At 34.2% G+C, this 21697-nt stretch overlaps 1 protein-coding gene across 3 annotated transcripts in view; it reads right to left on the bottom strand.

Moving 5' to 3' along the window:
• The window catches only part of LOC147004925 (cadherin-related family member 4-like), an 89393-nt gene that overhangs the window by 51500 nt on the left and 16196 nt on the right, over window positions 1-21697 (bottom strand). For 2 of the 3 annotated variants that reach the window (XM_085836100.1, XM_085836099.1), the window contains 9 exons: window positions 20204-20307; window positions 18494-18639; window positions 16404-16586; window positions 12912-13003; window positions 10963-11076; window positions 7429-7541; window positions 6564-6709; window positions 4919-5099; window positions 2656-2812 (listed from right to left, as the gene is read on the bottom strand). In XM_085836100.1, the coding sequence (XP_085692226.1) occupies window positions 2656-2812; window positions 4919-5099; window positions 6564-6709; window positions 7429-7541; window positions 10963-11076; window positions 12912-13003; window positions 16404-16586; window positions 18494-18639; window positions 20204-20307 (1236 nt within the window). The remainder of the gene's footprint in view (window positions 1-2655; window positions 2813-4918; window positions 5100-6563; window positions 6710-7428; window positions 7542-10962; window positions 11077-12911; window positions 13004-16403; window positions 16587-18493; window positions 18640-20203; window positions 20308-21697) is intronic. The other variant, XM_085836101.1, reaches the window with a different exon arrangement.

Consider the following 21697-nt stretch of genomic DNA (forward strand, 5'->3'; position numbering starts at 1 on the left):
ACAACCTTCATATCAAGGCTCAAAGAGGCAACACAGTAGTAGTAAAAGGGTCCCAAGAGAGGTCAAAAGAGTCAGAGATACCCCTACTACCACTATTAGGAGTCCAACAAAACTCTAAGCTAAATAACCACAGGATTATGTGGAGGGCATAGTCAGACCGACATAGGCTCCATGATTGCTCTTCAGTCTCTGTGAGCCCCTTTGAGACTTGCTTAGTTGATTCTGTAGACCTGTTCTCCTGGAGTCCTTGAACCCTCTGGCTCCTATTAAAACATTATTTATTGTTTTAACATAATTTTTTAGTGCTAGCTCTCAATCTGAGTTTCAAATAACTAATAAAACTATTTCTCATCTTTCTGTAACATATATACCAATTTTTAGTTATCAAAGAGCTAATGAATTATGATTTTATTTTTAGTTAAATAGTGAAGGATTGCTGAGACCCTATGTAGATTCTCTTTTTATGTTTCTATAATCAAAATTTTATTCATCGTGTGTTAAAATTTTGTCATTTTCATTAAATGGCTTGACTTTCCTGACTTGTAGAAAGATAGGAACTAAGACATTTTTATAACTTTCAAGCTTAAATACCCTTTGTAGAAAATATCATGTTCTTATTCCACTCATATAGCAAATGGCATGAAAAGGGAATTGTGCAATCTATTAATGTATTTAGTCTGTTGTATTTTTTAAATGGTTTTCATCCTACAAACATTAAATTAGTGTTTACAGGGAATTAGTAAAAATAAGTTCAAAACAATAATTTTGTTGTTTGTTAATTGTTGTGGATAGCCATGGGGCTAATTATATTTGATGTTAATTCTGTTCTCCTCTGAGTGGTTGTGAACAAGGAATGAGTCAGCACTCATGTGATTTCCTATAAACCTGCTTCTCACCTTAATTTGTAAAATAAAGGAGAGCTGGTGATTGGATAGATAAAAGGGAGGGTGGAGCAGAAGGTGCAAAGAGAAGAAGGAGTAAATGGAAGAGGGAGAAGGTACAGAGGAAAAGGAGGAAGAAGAAAAGTGGAGCAGAAGCACATGGCCTGTAGAAACTGCAAGTTCTATGGGGTCTCATAGATGAGGAAGATGGCAGTGTAGCTGTAGGTCTGCCCAATCTAGGTGCACAGCAAGTATTTATATTAGTTGAGTTCTGCTTTCATTGCTGGGGCATATTTGGGTTGGATATTTACCACAACAGTTCATATATTTCATATATCCTTTTAGAATTGTGGAATATAAATGATTTAAAAATTATAAACACTTCTACCATTTTTACATGTCCTACTTCAAGAATAGTGGTGTTGTATTTTTCCTCATTATTGGGTTATAAATGCACTTATATTGTAAAAATCTATTTTAATATTCTGGTTCAATCAGTATTTCCATTTATGAACATATCATATTCAGACTTTGGGAAGTAATATGTTGCAACATGCTACAAAGACCTATGGTTGCACATGGTTATTCATCATAAATTCAATCAAAAATTAATAGAATTCTAATTAGGATTTTACATGTTCCAGACATTCATTTGATATTGAAAGCTTTTCTTTCATTTTCAAACTAGGGACACATGGAATGTTTAATTAGTGCTACAGAAGAACAGACACAAATTGTTGAGAGAACCCAAAGAGACATGAGTGACACAGAGCCAAGTCAGAAAAATTGCCAGGGACAAATTCATATGAGAAGTGTATGTAAAAACTATTAAGCTATATAAAAGTACCTAAGTAATGGAGACATAAAATTAAGGAGTTTTATAGCTGATAAACAGTACAATTTTCAAAACTGGAAGACATCTGTTTTTAAGATCATGAGTATAGTTCTTTGCATTTCATTCACAGGACATAAAGGAACAAAATATATTAGGGGTTTTATAAAATGTATCTTGGATAGAAGTTCAAATCTATGGAATCAATATCAAAACAGGTTATAAATATGCATGTTACTTCCATCCTACTCATGTAGTGCGCATTGTAATGTTCATGAGCAGTTGCTTAAATGAGCTGCATTTTATTACCATGTTTAACACAGTGCCTAATTTCACTTTTCTTAATCTGTTTTACCAGTGATGAATATAGCCTAATATATAATATATAACTACATTTAGCGTAATAGATTTCAAAATGTATTAGAAATAAAATGCATAGCTATATTTATCTGTTTGTTCTTCTGTATGTGTGTCTGCCTAGCTACCTATCTATCTTCTCACACATACACACACACACAAACACACACACATATGTACGAAATTGGTCAAAAATATTTGAGCTGCTGAATACTACAGGATACAGTAGTAAAGTATGCATGTCTGTTCTATTTAGTTCAAAAGTAATTTAACATATTTATCCAAGGTATTTCAGCACATTCCTATTGAATACACAATATTTTATCCAAACACTATTGTTCTAAGAAATTCATAACCTTCATAGTTCAGACCTTGAGTTCAAAACTGCATACCAGCATTCATTCTGAAGGAAGCTAGGCTTTCAGCAATTTAAGGTTCAGTTGAAAATCCAGGAACAAATTCTGCCATCAGCTATTTGAACTACTGTAGTTCATTAACAATTTTATAATGATAAAAATAAATGTACTTTTTTATACCTCAGGTTAATCATAGGGCCACAAGTCAGAGTGACTTTATAATACTTACTTTCAATTCGCCATTTGTAAGAGTAAAGGTTTTGTTTGCAAAAGTGTTTTTAATCAAATGATAAGTTATATTGTTATTGGGAATAGTCCCATCCTGATCTGTACAAGTTAGGGAGACTAAAGTGGTGTCAACTGGAATGTTCTCAGGAAGTTCAATTCTGTAATGAGAAAAATTGTTATATGTTGAACTTGATTTAGTCCGATTATTTAAATATAATTTAATAATTATTCCAAAAGTGCACATAATTTAAATAGCCCTCTTGACAATAAGTATTTCATAGTATCTATGAAATATTGTATAATACATTATATAGACTAATGATGAATCTAAGGGAAATGGCATTGTTATACTAGATTCCGGAACAGCAAACTTAAGTCATAAGTATTGCTGAACAAATTACAATTTGTTCCTCCTTATGTTGTTGACTTTAAATTTGTAGATCATAAAGTTCTATGTCGGCTTATAAAATAGCCATGTTTGTATCTTTAAATTGGTACTATATCATTCTCCCCTTACCTTAAGAATACAGAAACTAGGAATTACTCTTTAGATGTGCTTAAAGGAGAGCTGAGACTATGGCTTCTATGTTAAATACTTTCCTATTTACAAAGACAAAATACTTGTGAAGAAGCAACTTAAGGGAGAAGGGTTTATTTTGGCTTCAGCTCAGGTTCAAGTTGATATGCCCATGGTGTATAGAAGCTATGGGAGCTGGAGTGTAATTCATCAGGGAAATAGTTTATTTGTAGTGAGTCAGAGAGAGCCATGAGTGCTGGTGAACAGCACATTTCCTTTTGCCTTTTCAGTCCAGAACCCCTTTTATTATTTTTTATGGATGGAGAATGCAGGTATGTCTACGTTGATTAACCTACGGTAGAAACTCCTTTTCATATATACCCAGTAACTGTTTCCGAGGTGATTCTAGACTCACTTAAGTAAGCAGTCAGTATTAACTATTCCCCTTACATAAATTCCATTCACAAAAAGTTCACATTTTTCTCTATATTTCCCAGTTGCCTTACACCCTCTGCAAATGGCTTGAGAGAGGTGTACTACTGGCAAATGGAAACGGTATTGATGGGTTAAATTACAGTTCCTGATAAGATGATTAGAATGTGAACACCTGAATCTACTGGAATCCCTGATTCATTGATCAGAGTAGAGTCAACAGATTTTTACTGTACTTTCACCTATGCAAAGAAATGCTCATGGGGTTGAAGATATAGTGTTGACAGTAATTCAACAGTATCCTGTTTGGCTATTTGCAAACATCTACAATAGTGTTTCTCATCAGTTTTGAGAGGATGTTTTCAGTTTAACTTTGGATTACACTGTCGCATGAAGCCCCAACCTGAGCTGAATTAGGATGACACTAGTAGACATGCCAAAGTTGTTGAGGAAAAGACCATGAGGACTCAACCCTACATGAAAAACTTACTGACAACGATGGAACACTGAACATGAGAAAAATAGTCTTCCCTAGACAAAAGCACATCAATTAGTGCCCCATTAGCAAGTGCTCAGCACATTAGCACCTCAGAACCTCTGCTTCTCTTCTACCATTCTGCCAGGCCTCCAGCAACAATCAATTATTTACATCTGTCAGATCCTAAATGTTGGGTTTTGGCAACTCAACATAGCAGAGTTATTAGTTTTATCTAGAAGCTTGTACTGTGTCCTATTATCCTTTTATTATTGAGACATTTCTGCATTATTTATACACAAGGTATATATTTAAGGGAAAGACAAGTTATTCAATGGAAGACTTCCTTAAATCCATTGTAAGGTATTGAAACATTGTTTGTGCTATCAAAGTGAAAAGTTCCAGTAATAAGGAATGCTAACTCTTCAGTCTACAAGATTATATTCACCCCACTGTAAATAGATAGCATTATTCTTCTCTACTTGATATGTGATTGCTGTAAATATACATCTCTAACTTTCCCTAGGTATGTAACATAGAAAGGTAACTTTCTATGTACAGATGAAACATTCCTTATATGGTATTATTTTGACTTTCTAGACAGGCCAGATTTTGGAGCAATTCAGTATTGATTTTTACCTTTTGTGACAACAAATGGAGCAAGTCAATGTGTCCCAGGCAGGTGAAAGAAGAGGCCATGTCACATGTGAGAGTAAAGGAAGAGAAGAATGAAAGGATGCGAACTCTATGTTTTAGGATGAGTGAAGCCCATGCACTCATTTCTGTGATATTTTCTAAATACAAATATCTGAAGACCCAACAACTGCAGTCATAACTTACACATAAATTTCCTGAGAGCATCGTGGAGGGTTGTCATTTACATCCTGTAGAATCACTGTGAGTGTCCCAGTTGTTGAATGTGTTCGCTCATTGTCATAAACTCTAACATATAATACCCAAGATTTGGGGATTGTGTCATCTTCATAGTCTAATGGATAGGCAACAGTGACTTCTCCAATGTCTAAGAGGCGGGCAGATTAGAATATGTTCACTATTCACAAGATAAAGCATATGTGCATTAAATCATGACATGAGTAAAGTAGTCCTATTGATTAAAGGCCAATTGCTGACATAATGAAACCACAAACAAGTCACAATTGTGCACATGTGAGGAGTGGGGATTGAATGTGTAACAGAAGACAGAAATCTGTGTTATTCAGGTCCTTTCATAGGAGAGTCATATCAACTGCAGGGGAAACACACAATGAAGCTTAGCCTCACCGGAATAAGGAATAGTGAACACAGTATAGGCAGGGGGAAAAACTGAGGTTCTGAAGAAGGGTAGGCGTGGGATAGCATATATCCAAAACCAAAAAAAGGAAAAGGTATGCTTTAGGTAGGAAATACTTCCTAAATATGTATATTGCATCTGCACTTGCAGAGTATACAAACTCTAAGTATATGCACTGCTTTGCCAACTATGAGTATATAAGATAAATAACTGATGTATATCATGATCATGCTGATAAATAGCCAGGAGGATTCTCCTTTATCACCTGCCTTTCCTTCATGTCTGCTGTCCTTCTAGGTAGAGTCATTGGTTATTTTTTGGATATAAACTTTGTTAAAGATTTGGTTGCTTATAAATATCCAAAATTGTAGGGTGGGCCCGTTGAGATGAAGTGTATATAAATGCAAGATTCCTTATGCGGAAATCTCTGTATTGAGATAACAGGCAGTGGATGTTTTAATCTTATTCTATTCATATCAGAAAGGGTATGTTCCGTTCTAAAAGGGAAAGAAATGTTTCTTTCCTCCATATTCTAATTTTATGCTTAAAATTGTTAGAGGCCTAGATAGCCTCTTAATCTCTGAGTATGTGAGATGTACTTAAGTTGTTAATGCCATATTCAAATGGGTTGAATCCAAGTTTATCTATGTTATGGAAATTCATTATGGGAGTTTAGGCTGGGGATTTGAGTAAGTCAGGGATTTACCAAGAATTACAAGGCCCTGCTTCTGATCCCCTCCATGGTAGTGGAAAAAAGGAACAAAAAACTCTTCCTCAGGACTATATTTCAGATGGGGATTGGTCCAGTAAAAAAAATATAAAATGCCTTTTTGAACATAATGTCCTTACAAGAATGTATGGTATAAAATGGATATTCAGTTTATGGTAACTAATATTCTAGTTTCCATGGGAAAATTGGTTTCTCAGAGAAAGCTCATAAAATAAGTTCCCAGTGCAAACTTACACATTTGAATTGTCAAAGAGTCTGCCAGAGCAGGCCAACACTGAGAACACTTCCATGCTTCTAACAAGGAATGAAGGATTACCATTTCCTTCATAAAAACATGTTAAGTGCTCTCCTACATATTTTAAATATCATTTCATTCTAACATAATGACTTTAGAGCTTAGTTTTATAAATAAAAATACTTTATAGTATATTTTTTGAAATGACTAACAATAAAAATTATTATACCTTCATTTATAGCAAACTCTTTCTGTGTACCTATGAATTCATAATGTACTGTATCGTCTATATCTCTATCTGTTGCGATGAACTTGGCCAATTTTGCTCCAACAGGCAGATTTTCATTAATATTTATAGGTGCCTCTGGTCTGTATCTGTAGGACAAAGAAGAAGTTTTTATAGCTCAGTGTAAACAAATATCTTTTTCCATTCATGTCACATAGCAAATATTTAAAATTGTATGTGATACACCTTTTTGTGACATTTTATAATCTCTCAATTCAAGTAACTTTAATTGATATATACATATTACATATGTATATATGCCATTGTTGATATTTAAAAATAAACGTAAGTAATATTTTATCCATTCTCTTTCTTTAGTCATTCACTTTCAAATGATTGAGAAATTATTAATTATAAAAGGTAAGAAAATGCTGTAAACTATTCAGAAATAACTTTACAATTTATGTATATTTATGCACATATCCATGTCACAAAGTATTTTGACCTAATTTTCTTGAGTGGCTACATTGATCTCAAAATATGAACAAAATTACTGTTCATTTTTATAGTACTTTTCTCAGTAATAATAAATAGAGCAGAAAACTAGTAAAAAAAATTCCATTTCTTTAAAAAATGATCATTTTTTGTAGTTTCAAGAGGAAGTATAAATGGTGTTGACTTTGTTTAGTGTATATGAGGAGAGCAAAGAACTCCTAAGCTCAGAGAAGTTTGTTTTCTAGATTATTTTGAAAATTATAGGAAATTTTTGCAATGAAAATAATAGTAAAACAGTGGTATTTTTCCTACTATAAAAAAGTTTCAGAGGTTAAATTGAACCATTTAAATATTTAGATTAAGCATTGCTTACATCAGAACAGGACTCTCATCATTAACATTTTGGATGTTTATAGTGATGGTGCCAACGCATGACTCCAGAGACAGGCTGTCCCTATTTCTCACAGCGATTGCTAACTGGAAAAGCTAAGAGCAAAAGACAGAATGTTTTACTTTTTTCACTTTGAGTGCTTAGTACGTACAATTTTCTTTTACATGAAAAATAATATTTTAAAAGTGAAATGGAATAAAAAACTAGAAACAAGTTTTACCATTCCTAATTATCTTAGCATTTGTTAAAAGTATTATCTCCTATTTATATATATATATCACTGTAATAAATACTTCCTTTCAATTATCACAGATTTTAGGTTATATTTTAAAAATTACTTTATTATGTTGTAGGAACATATCCAAAATAAATGAATTGAAGTAAAAAAATAAAAGTATTCAAGTATCAAAATAAAATGATGAGTTAAGTCTCATTGTTTAGAGAAAAGTCTGAAGCATATTGTACTTTTAGAAAATATTATTAACTCAGATATTTTTTTCCAATTTTAAATGTGTAAACTTTCTTTAAAATATGATTTCTAGTATAACCAAACAATTGTGAAATATAGTATTACAATATAATAATATGTCTGGTAAAATTAATTAATTAGTTAATTAATTACTTTTAGATTTGATTTATTAAAGTTAATTCTATAATCGTTAAGATTAAATATGTATGCAAACATATTATTAAAATCTACTAAATTCCAATGAAAGCTTTCCTTATTGAACCTTAAACTCTAGGAATATTTCATATAGGTGAGTGGGTATTGAAGCACATCCCATTAAATTCTAGTTGGACTATTTCCCTTTTCTCCTGTATAACATTGTCTTCTCTCTCCCCTTCATTGAAGGGTTAAGTGGATTGAAGAATGGAGGGACAGAGTAGAGGAGGAAATAAGTAGAAGGGATAATAAAACTAAGGGCCTTCTGAAACAGCCATCTGGAATAGGGAGGACCTTTCTCCTGGGTGTGTTGGCACAAGCCTTTAATTTTAGTACTAGAGAGGCAGAGGCAGGCAGACTTCTGTGAGTTCCAGGCCAGCATAGAGCACATACTAAGCTCCAGAACATCTAAGACTCTATACAGAGACCCTTGTATCAAAAGAACAGCAGGAAAAGAAGCTTTCTAAAATAAATGTATATATACAAATAAATAAAAATAGTGTAAATATCTTAACTAGACAGCATATGCTAACAAATAAAAGCCCCAGCACCAGGAATGGGTTACCTCTGTTTTGTGTCAAGTAGGATTCCATAGACTTCCAAACATTGTGGGATATTACCACTCTAATTGATCACCTGGTAGAACTTGATGCTAAAATATTGGATACTATTGCTGAAGATTTTATAATTGAGTTATAAAACCTGAATAAATCAAAGAACTGACTGGAACTTTATCCTTAGTGGGTATTTTTCAAAGCATTACAAGGCATTTTGTGTGCTACCAGAGGGGAAAATTAAGCACTAGTCTCACCAAGTTGTGAATTCTGTGGGCTTTTCTAATGATGGTTGTGGCAAGAATTATCAACCTATGTTATAGTGGCAAAAATATTATGGGAGTAAGTACACACTGGTTATAGTGGTTGAATTTAAGGACAGCTCTCCCCCAAAATGAAACTCATTCCTGATACTATTATTAGTGCAAAGAATGGATAGATAGATAGGTAATCAACCCTAGAAGATGTTAATCTTCTTCTAAGCGAACACAGAATTGAAGTTGATCCCAATGATTTATTGCTACATCAATAGTTGAGTGCATCTCTCAACACCATAGAAGATGCTTCTTACAGTAGACAGAGAGACCCATAACCAGCCAACATACAGAGAAAACTAGGGTGTGTGGTGCTCAGCCCTACATGGGGCATCAACATCATACTCCTCCTCCCAGAGCTCAACCATCATGATGGAAACAGATGCAGAAATATTCCAAGAATGAGAGGTATATAGGTTGACTACAACAAAGTGTTTTCAGACAGAACAGGCTGAGACACACATCCCTATGCAGGACACACATTAATTCACAATTGCCATGATTACGTACACTAACCAGAACAAATGCAAGAGAGGAAAAAGAAAAAAAAGATCTCAGGATAGTTGTGTAGGTGAGCATTAAGGAACACCTAGAGCCTAGAAGCTTAGTAATTGATGCTTAAGGGAAGAAAGTTTTCTTTAAGGATATAACCCCTGTTAGGTGGACCACATTCTAGGCAGGATGTCTACACAAGAGTAACCAGGTAACGTGTAATGAAAATATATGGACTCAATTGTTTTAAAACAACAAGAAAATAAAACATAAATTTGGGTACATAGGTAGGAGAGGGACAATTTAGGAGGAGCTGGGGCAAGAATGAATGTGACCAAAATATACTTCATGAAATCCTAAAAAGATCCAAATTATGTTTTTAAAAAGAAATTAAGTCTTTTTTTTTTTTGGTTTTTCGAGACAGGGTTTCTCTGTATAGCCCTGGCTGTCCTGGAACTCGCTCTGTAGACCAGGCTGGCCTCGAACTCAGAAATCCACCTGCCTCTGCCTCCAGAAATTAAGTCTTAAACAACGCTACAATTAGTCAGAAACAACATATTTTCCTCTAAGTAAATTGTTAATATATACATGTGTACATATAAAATGTATTTAGAGATAAAATAGAAAATATGTAAAGCAAGGAGGAGGTACATGCTTTCTTTGGGAAAAGAAGAAAAACTCAGTGTGTGTTACCTTAAAAATAAGAGTGAGAGTGCAAACAATGCCTGGCGTAAAAAGAATATTCAGGGTTACTAGACGAGTTCTAAATGGTGGTAATTTTCTGCTTGTTTGTTTTGCTTTGCTTTGTTTGAGATATGGTTATTGTTTGTAGAGCTGACTGTCCTGGGACTTGCTTTGTAGACCCCCAAAAGTGTGTGGATGTTAATTATTCTCAATTTAATTAAAAATTAATGCAGCCATATCAGTGTGAAGGCAGGTTAGAGGAACTTTCATTCTCCACAAAATAGGACAGACATCCCTGGGCAGAACCAATAATGGAGCAGAGGAGAGAGTCCTGAAAGAGAAAGGCCCAGGAATCCGACAGAAATCTGACCCAGAGCCCCCTGCTTGACTCTCAACTCTATGCTCCTGGGTGCTGCTTGTCTGCTCTGATAATGCCCATGTTTTCCTTCTTGTTCTGTGCTGTTTCTGTCCCATACTAAAGGCCCTGGAGCTGCATCTGCTGTTTTCACTTCCCTGGCATCTGCAGCTTCTCCATTCTTCTGTCACTTTTACTTTCTCCAGTTGGTCTTCTTTCTCTCTGTATCCATCCTACAGAGTGCACTAGATGGTGCCTAGATCAACACCCTCATACCATGATGCCTGTAACAAGTGCATCACATCTGCTTCTCAGTGTGGTTCTAGATGAATTTCTATTGACCCTGATGAATTGGGTGACTGTTTATGCTTTGTTTCAATTTAAGTAAATTTCAAATATTTTGATTAAAGGGTAAAATAAAAACATTTGCTCTACTAAGCTGGTTGGTCTTACCTTAGGATCTGTTTCATAATCCAAAAGTGGTTCCACAGTTTTAGAAATGACACCACTATGTGAATCCAATGCAAAGTAAGCAGTGGCATCAGTTGTAGCATTTAATATTAAAAACTGGAACAAAATCCACAAATATGGCTGATCTATTGTCATAAAAGCATGAATTTTGAACTGACATGTTAGATGCGATTACTTGGCAAAGGCTACCCTCAGTTCCACGTTGTGAAGACAGTGCCTATAAATAAAATCTGAATCTGCTTTTATATCCAGACTTCAAAAACAATGCAAACATTCCTTCACGTTTTCAGCTGTTCTTTCCCCATATTTTGTTTTGAACTTAAGTACTAGTGTATTTTTGGTAAGTGGCTTTCATTGGTTTCACAATTTGCTTACTTTTTAGTGTTACTATGACAACTTTTTTAAAAATATAAAATCCCATTTCCTCTTGCACACTGATAAAGGATATCTAAAGAGGTACATCCAACAAACAATTTAGGACAAAGCTTTCAATCTCATCTCAGTATTGATTTTAGACATGAAAAATAAAGTAAAATTAGTGCTTTAGGCAGGTAGATTGTTTTATTATGAACAATGACATAGTATTCTCTAATGTTATTACCCACACTGATAACAGGGAAATAGGACTCAGACTTAAGAGAAATACTACTGGGTATAAAAATAATTATTAACAGGTTGAACTGTAAAAAGACAAAAAAAAAAATCATCCTGATTCTTGTTCAAAGAAACAACAAAACCTGGGAGGAATGATAATTAATGCCTAGAAAGAGACGTGACAGCTGTGCTGATGGACATACTGGCTTACTTTATTTGGCTGTTTCTGAAGAGCCAAAGATGCCTTACTTTAAACTAGAACCCACTAAACATTTTTGTGGAAAAAATCTTTTATTTCTTCTGATATTATGATGACCTTGGATTTGCTAAAAATTACTGCTTTTAAACTCATGTTTTTTCTCACTTTAATGCCTACACACACAGAAAAATATGTATCTCCATAATCTCAAGGGCACACTCTTACATTCTTATGTTCTGCCCTCTCCATAACAATGGCTTCTCATAAATGGACTTTTGTGCCCAGTAAGAAGATACTATATTTTACCTTGTGGTTTTTCTCCGTCTAAAAAGTTGATAAGGAAAAAATAAATAGATTTACTCTACTAACTATTGCTTCATAATTAAATCAGAATAAAAATTCTACAAAGACAGTATCCTGACAACTACATTCTCAAACTATAGTATTAACCATATTGCCAAGCTTGTTTCTAAGTCAATGATTATGAACATAAGCAAAAAAAGGAGACTATTGCCCATTGCATCAAGAAATTGACTAAACTATTATAATTAAGAAAGAATATTCCAATCTACTAATCTGATGTGTTATACTATCAAGAAACTAAATTTGTTGTTTATAAATACAAGATTATGGGATGTATTACACCATAAAAAGTTTGAGAAAACAATGATAATTTTTCCTTCCCCTATTAAACTGTATTTTATCATCTATTACATATTAATTCTTGATTTTTTATAAATTATTGCTGAAACCAAAATAAAAAGAAGGTCTAAAATATCCTTTATGTAAATTTTGGTTCTAATAAAATAAATAAATAAATAAATAAATAAAGACAATAGCCAGAAGAGAAAATTCCAGAGTGCATAAGCATCGTGAGGTAAGTGTGGTAATGGGATAGACTTCCCTTACAGTGCTTTCAGATCATTTTAGGTCTATGACTTCCATTTTCTTTCTTATTGTTTTCATTTTGCTGCTATACTCAAAAGCTTTAATCTCCTCTCCCACTTCATCTGGCACCATGAGATACAAAGACATGCTTAATTAAACCCTGAGGAATCAATTTTTGCTCATTGAAAACTAAGCAATGCATTCACTTTTTAAACAATGGGGAAATCATAAATGATAATGACAAACTTACTTCAACCTCTTGTCCCAGATCTGGATCTCTTGAAAGAATTGCATATATAAAAGCAGATGAGGGGATATTTTCAGGAACAGAGACTGAAATACCTACACAACACACAAGTCATTAACTGTAATTAAATGACACATACCTCCATCTCCTCTTGCTTCACATCGCTTCTGTAAGTCACCATGCTGTAAAAGTCTCTATTGAGTAATTTCCTAAAGGATACTTCCTCTAGAAAACACTGCAAATGTTTATTCACACGAACTTAAATATTGATCTCTTACTTTAACTTTGTTTATGTCTCAGGGATGGGGACGTATACATGTTTACTGTATTCACATGTGCCCACGCAGGCACACGTGAGGGTAAGAGATTGATGTTGGCTTCCTTGTCACTCATTGCTTTACCTCTTTTTTTTTCCTGAGAAAAGTTTCCTTATTTAACTTGAGCTCTCACTTTGAGATGCACTCCCTGGCCAGTGAGCCCTGATATTTCGTTCTTCTTCCAAGTAGTGGGTTTATTGATGGGTATTTTCACACTCAACTTTTGTGGATGTTCTGGGGAAATACCCCAGGTTTTCATGCTTGTATAACCAGCACATAAGCACTGAGCAACCTTCCCTACCACTATTTACATAAAAGCACATGAATGAGACCTAACTAAGCTTTCCAGGCTCATCAGGAGCTAAAATAATCCTGCCTCAACTGCCTAAATAGCTGGGACTCTAACTTGAGAATACCCAGCCCAAACAACTGCTTTTAAGTTTTGATATTTAACACAATCAACACAATTCAGATTTTTATTTTTTAAATTTAAATATCTGGTTGATATGAGGAATGAGCTATAACTGCTCAGTGTTTGAAACACCAATAGTTACAAGGATACTTACACTTAGATCCACATATGCAAGAATATTGAATTTTTAATTATTTCCCACAGTAATGCATAAAAATAGATGCAAACAGTAAAGTAAAAAAAAGTCTTTTAATTCATTCTGCATACCCATTCTTATTTGTACAATGGAAATAAAAGCATTCTCAACGTTAGGGTGATTGTGAGAAGTACAATATGTATCACACACAACTCAACGAATGCTACTCTCTGCAAACTGTGCTCTTCATCTTAGTTTTGATGTAATCATGTGTGATTCTATCTCATCCCCAAATTAAATAAGACAGACACGCACATGGGTGTGTAAACCACGGAGAGTTTCTTTATCTGATGAAAAAGTGATTCATCTTTAGAAACATGTGATTCATTCCTGCATGCATTCACACACATAGTCACCACACAAACATTAAAGAAGGAACAAAAGAGAAGTATATGGAAGGAAAGAATGCAGAAACAAGCTGAGAAGAAAAAATTGCTAACATCCAATTGACCCAACCAGAGTTAAATGAATCCATCTATGTTGCTTGCAGCTAATTATGTGCAACTTCTTAATATATTCAGATATTTTGTAGAATCTGCTACTTGAGGATTATTGCTTACTGTGCAGATGAATTTAACACCAAACCTGGTAGATTTAAAAATATCCTTGATTTTTGGTTTTATTTCATGCATATATATTTAAGTGGCTGAATAAAGATAGGTAATACCACTTGTATGGCTGGACACGGATGCAAAAGGAAGGCTGGATCCTCTAGAACTGATGTGAAAGATGATTGCAAGCCATTCTGTTGGTTCTAGGAACCAAATCTGGACTCTCTGCAAGAGCATCAAGTGTTCTTAACCACTGAGCAATCCTTCCAATTCTGTGGTTATTGTTTATTATCAATTTTGGTGGTTCTGTTAATCCTCATGCTTTTTAAAATATTTCTGAAGGTATTAAAAGAACAACTTTTTGGTATGTATTAAGATTAGTTTATTTTGAACCTTTGCTCTACTCTAGCTGTTTGTGAACAAATGATCAGACTTAGCCACTCTGGGTAGCTGTCGCCTCTGGGCAACTAAAAGTAAAAAGTGAGTTGTCTAGGTATATGACAAATCATCAATATACAAATTGTAGTAATGTTTTTTAGGGGTTAAAATTATAGTGAGTTGTTCATGCTTTGCCTTAGTTGCAAGGAAACTACCACTATGATGGGACAAAGGCTCCCTGATCTCCAGCATGCATTAGGGGTAAAGCCAAGTCCATGGTAGAAACCAGGTCAGCCTGACCTTGAGATTCATGTGACTCTTTTAAAAGTTTACTATAATGCGGAGACACTAAAATCAAATTACCAAGAACATCAAATCGTTTCATAGTCATCCAAAAAGATATTATCTTCATGAACACTAAGACAGAAAGCTTGTCCACACCAGGAGCCTTGTAAGATTTGCGATATTTTTTACTATATTTTTTCTTAAAATCGAGATTATAATATAATAAATTCATTTCTCTTCTTCATTTTTCTTCTTCTAAATACAACCATATATTCTTGTCCCCCTGGTCTCTCAAATATATGGCTTTTTAAATTTCATTGCTGGTGTGTGTGTGTGTGTGTCTGTATGTGTGTGTGTCTGTCTGTGTGTGTATGTGTGTGTGTGATTGCACACACACATGTATGTGTTCCTGAGTACATAAATACCATCTTCCCAGTCTGTATAGTGTTACTTATGTGTATACATTTTTGTTGATGGCCTTATGGCATGAGATAACCAATCCCTGTGTTTTTTACTTCAGGAAAGATTATATCTCCTGCTCTCAGTTGTCTTTATTTGCCAGTAGCTCTTTGTCTAAATTTGAGCTTACCAATAGGCTAGGCTGAATGGCCAAGGTTGTCCAGAGACCCATCAATCTCTGACTCACCAGCGTTAGGATTATAGGCATAGGACAGCAGCTGTAATTTGTTTGCTTGTTTGTTTTGTTTTGTTTTACATGGGTTCCAGGGGATTTAACCCAGGTCTTCACACTTGCAAAACTCACTTTACTGACTGAACTTTTTCCCCAGTCATGAAAATTGAATCTTATTGTTTAAATTTTATATATTTGATGACTTGTGAGAAACATATTAAATTGTATGTACAGATGCATTTAAGATACTATTTCTATTAGTCTCCTCCTCTATCACACAAACTAATAAAGACAATTGGAATTTGAATTATACAGATGCATTTTTTCTTATTTTGTAGCCCATTTCTCCTTTCATCTAGCTTTTTTATTTAAAAAAAATATTCTTTTTTTTACTCTTTGGATCCATCCATATTCAATTTCACAGCCTCCTTTTTCATTGATTGTTAATAAACATTTTCTAGCTTAGTGACGTATCCTGGGAGAATGATGTAGGAGGATCACAAGTTCAAGCCCAGCCTGAGTTAGGAAGTGAGCCTTTGTTTGAGAACTAGAACTAGAACCAGCTCACTGGTAGAGTATGCCTCTATACCCATAGGTCATGGGTTCAGTCCTTAGCACTCTTCTCCCTAAATCAAATCACCAAAGAAGCTCAGCTATGTTTCCATGCTACGTTTTGTAGGGCAGTGTTTCTTGAACCTTTGAAATGAAATTGATTTGTAGCATACCTGTGCCTGTTGAAAAATTCGGGTCACAGGAAATAGGATCATCAACATTTTCCACAAAAACTGTGAACATATATGAGCTGGTGTTGTTGCCATCATCTCTGGCTTCAATTTCCAAATGGTAGATTCTGGAGTTACTTGGATTGTCAAGATTCAATGGTTGAAGAACAGTGATTATACCTGTGTCTAAGGAAGGAAATAAAAATAATTAAACTCATATACTTATTCCTGTTAGTTTATCCTAGATTTATATAAAGATATAATGTCTAAATTTATAGAAAGATATGATTCATTTTTAAGAAAGTGATGTATATCAATATATATCCATTGTAAATATTTAAAGCTTTTTCTTTATTATATGTTTATTTTTAAAATAATTCTCTCAAAAAAAAACAAAAAAAATCCGTCTTAATGCTTAATTCATTACATTTCCTTTAAGTTTTTGAATTATCATATATTTGTTTACCAAAATATAGAAAGTAGCAATCCTACTCAAAAATACCAAATATAAGAGGTGATTGATATTTGATATTGATTATAAATATATCATAGTAGTGAGTGTAAAAACTCATCCCATTTATTCATTGTTTCTGATAATAAGCTTCAGTAATTTTGTTTCCCTCAAAAGTGGAAGAAAGAAGAAATTAAATGTCAAACTAAATAAGGAAATTTTGCTAAAATGAGGTGACTGTTCATCCCTGGAGCTACAACCTACTTTCCCTCTAAAAATCTGCTCTTTTTGCTTTGAAATGATTTACTGTGATATATCGCATATGTCTGCAGCATATATATTTTTTTTTTACAATATTTGGTACACCTCTAACATTTTCTTACATTCTTTTTTTCCACTGATAATTAAAATTGAAAATTTATAAAAAAATGGAAAACTATGGATTCAAATATTCTAGTTTTTTTTTTTTCAAATATTGGCTGATCAGTAGGATAACTTTGTAATGTGCCAACTAGACAAGTCTATTTTCATTTGTTTCTGATTTTGGTGGCCTGCAAGGATCTGGTCAAGTGAGTGGTTGGAAAGGTAGCAGCAACCTTATAGTTTTCTTTATTGTAGTTTAGGTTTTTTTAAATATATTTTGAAAAATTGAAACAGACACACAAACATATGCACAGAGATAAAGAGAAACACATAGAGAAAAATATCTCATAATGTTTTGATTAGGTGTATAATTTTGTATTTCTCTGTTCATAGGTATAGTGAGCATCAGATTGGTCACATGTGTTGGGTCTTTCAGCTTTTCTAACTGGTAGGATAATTGTGCATACTAGGCTCTGAGACAGAAGGACCCAGATTCTATAGGATACCAACACCATCAGAGTGAGAAACAAGGAGTCTCACCAGCAAAGTCATGTTAATGGAATTCCATCCATCCTAGGGTATTCTAATCTACCGTAAGATTTTTCCATTTCATGTCTCCCTTCCTTTTTTGACTTCAAGTTCTAGAATTAAATGGAGATAATAGCCTATTTAAAAACAACACAGTAGGAATGGGGATTTTGAGGCTGCAAATGGGGATGGAAAGGGGGATAACATTTGAAATGTAAGTAAAGAAAATAGCCAAAAAAAACCCAAAAAACAAAAAACAAACACAAAAAACCTACACAGTCAGCTTCCATGACATATTCCCCATTCTTCTGTTTTTCTGTATAATTCTCATATTCGATAATGCCAGATATAACCAAAATCACAAGTGCAATATTTCAGAGTAACTATTCGGTCCACATAGAAAAAATTCATCTATGATCAAGTATTTAAGCTTAAATTACCTGACAAAAGTCCCAATTTTTACAAATATGACCAAAGAGATAGCTATGTGTACCATAGATCTATCCATGTGAATTATCTTAAAAGATAATGCTCTGAAACAGAGGAAAAAGTTTTATATCACTTCCTATGTCATGAGACTGTGTTTTAACAAGTAGGGAAGTCTTAAGTATAGATGTCACATGTTTCTGCTATGTTTCCTATGCCCTGTTTAATTTTGAAAGAGTAATTCTACCAGCTCAAACTCTCAAGGGGGTATAGAGATTGGTTATGTTTAGCTAAAGTAGTCTAGAAGTATTTATCTAAAACTTACAAGGGTCTAAACCAAACATTTCCTGCTGGGTTTTAAAGGAATACATGACACTGCTGTCTTCATCGCGGTCTGTGGCTTTTACCCTTGCTACAAAATCTCCAATGGGTTTCTTTTCAGTCACATTAATCGAATCCATAGGAAATGGCCTGAGAATAAAATTGTGAAGAAAAATTTTGGAAACAAGTTTACAACATAATTGCTGATTTATAAACTAAAGGAACTTCTGGATTTAGGATAGCATACCCTCTTGACAAGAGTGTAAGTGCTCCAAACCTAGTTAAATGTTGAGAAAAGTTGTTTGTGGCACAAAGTTACATGCTGTTAAAAATTGGTTCCATATCATCTTTGCTTCTAAGCGAGATTACCAGGAGCAGGATTGGAATTTCATCATGAGTAAGAGAGATAGGAACAAAAGAGAATGCAATGACATGTGTCAATGGTTTCAAATGTATGGAATTGTCGGAAAATGAAGATAAGACACTGAATTTATTCATTTTTACCTTGGAATCAGGCAGGGTGAGTTTCTTTTCAAAGCTCTAACTTAGAGCAAGGTATGAAATCAATTTCTGTAACATCATTTATTGCCTGTCTGCACCTTACACAATGTTCCCGATCATCTCCAGAATATTTCTGAAATATAAGTCTCTTTATTTGGAATAATTTTCAGGTATCATACTAAATGATGTGTCATGTAAGTTTCAAGGACAAGAGAGTTGAGTGTGTGAGGCTCTGCCTACAAGCAACATATATGATCACATTACATGTCGATTTTTCTCACCTAAATATAATAAATATAATAAATATAAAGTCTCCATTATAATTACATACTGGAACACTTATGTCGCGTCCATTTCTGTTGCCCTATCTCTTAATGTTCTTTATTTCTTTGTAAATGAAAAACTATATTTAAAAGTATTTAGTAACTTAGCCATGGCTCATATATTCTTAGTATTAGATTCTGTTAAATGTGTAGTAAAGTTATATTTATTAAGTAACAAGAGCAACAAAATATCCTTAAATCATGATGGTACTTTCATAGCAAACATAGGTAGACCTACAAATTAACTACTTTTAAAAATAAAGGATTATGGAACCTCTAAATTTACTCCAGTTTCTCAGAAACTGTAACCAGGTGAATGCAGGAACTCAAAAAATTATTCCCTGTAGTTATCTGTGGAGACCCAACTTACTAACCGAGGAAAGCAACCGTAATTCTACTGCTGTTTTGTCTTTACTAATCCAAAGTATTGGACTCCTCTTCTATCACAGCAGGATACTTTCATTACTACATTTTGAAGTATGAAAGGTATCAATTCACAATCTCCAAATATTTCCTAATGACAATTGTACTTAGAAATATGAAAATAAAGTATTTAAATATTTTAAAGGGTTTAAGGACAATATAGTTATGAAAAATCAGTGTAAAGCTTTGAAATGTTTCGAGAATGGAAATGGAAGCAAAATGAAATCTTTCCATTTCATTATAGGTGGATCACTTTTAAATTTGCTTTGAGTATTTTCTAATACATTTTGTGTACTGCATACACACACACAAACACACACTTACACATCAGTTGTGGATTTATACTAATATGTTCTTTGACAGATCATGCTATCATTTTCTCCAGTATCTATTTATCATTTTAATATACATAAAAGCTTTGTTTTAACCATTTCCATATGCTTATTCTTTGAAAGAAATATACTTACTCAAATTGAGGTGTCTCATCATTTATGTTTATAATGTTGATAATTATTGTCCCTTGACAGAACAAGCCTGCAGTATCTGTCACTCTCACTGACAGCTGGAAAGACTGGAAGAGAAGTTTTGAAAAATTATAGTATTATAGTATGCTATTTGATAACTGGTAATGCATACATACAATATTTAGTCATAAACCCAAACTACAATGAACTAAAGTTCCTAACAAAGCAGACTGCTTGGGGATGATCCCAGACACAGGCCTTTGAGCTACTAAGAAATCGTGTAGTTTCTTTTGTGTGTGTGTGTGTGTGTGTGTGTGTGTGTGTGTGTGTGTGTGTGCTCACGCTAGTGACATGGACATGGTGTAAGCATGAAGGTCTGTAAACAGCTTTGGGTCTTGATCCCTGCTTTCTACCTTGTTTGATACAGGGTTTGTTGTTCACTGTTGTGCCTGACCCATGAGCATCCAAGGGATTTTCTCATCTTCCTCTTCTATCTTACATTAGAAGAATGGGCATTGCGGAAGTGCATCATCATGTCTGGCTTTTATTTATTTATTTATTTTTCTTTTTTTTTTGTTTTTTTGTTTTTTTTTTGTTTTTTTTATTTTTTATTACATATTTTCCTCAATTACATTTCCAATGCTATCCCAAAAGTCCCCCATACCGCCCCCCACTTCCCTACCCTCCCATTCCCATTCTTTTGGCCCTGGCATTCCCCTATATTGGGGCATATAAAGTTTGCAAGTCCAATGGGCCTCTCTTTCCAGTGATGGCCGAATAGGCCATCTTTCGATACATATGCAGCTAGAGACAAGAGCTCCGGGATACTGGTTAGTTCATCATGTTGTTCCAACTATAGGGTTGCAGATCCCTTTAGCTCCTTGGGTACTTTCTCCAGCTTCTCCATTGGGAGCCCTGTGATACATCCAATAGCTGACTGTGAGCATCCACTCCTGTGTTTGCTAGGCCCCTGCATAGTCTCACAAGAGACAGCTATCTTTGGGTCCTTTCAGCAAAATCTTGCTAGTGTATGCAATGGTGTCAGCGTTTAGAAGCTGATTATGGGATGGATCCCTGGATACGGCAGTCTCTAGATGGTCCATCCTTTCATCACAGCTCCAAACTTTGTCTCTTAAGGGCTGATAATGTCATCAGAAATGAGTTTGCTCCTTGTTAGCCTGTCCCTCTGCTCACCCCTCATATATCATATATTCCTATTAAATGTCTCTTTGGAAATGCAAAGAAAGCACTACAAACATAGGAAAATGTCTTTAACAAACTTTGAAAAAAAAAAAAGAAAACATGAAGAGATGCCTACAATGTACAAGCTTCCATGCTGAATAAAGGACAGTGAATGTGCAGGTGAAACTATGTGCAAGGTTATAAAATTAGCTGCTCAAGTGTATCGTGAGAATAAAGCAGAAAGAAGTTTGGGAAGACTGAAGATGATGTGGAGGATCTGGGAGTGAGAAGAGAATTGGGAGAGGCCAGGAAGAG

Source organism: Mus caroli, unplaced genomic scaffold, assembly GCF_978045245.1.
Source record: "Mus caroli unplaced genomic scaffold, Mus_caroli_1 scaffold_4, whole genome shotgun sequence".
Classification (NCBI taxonomy): domain Eukaryota; kingdom Metazoa; phylum Chordata; class Mammalia; order Rodentia; family Muridae; genus Mus; species Mus caroli.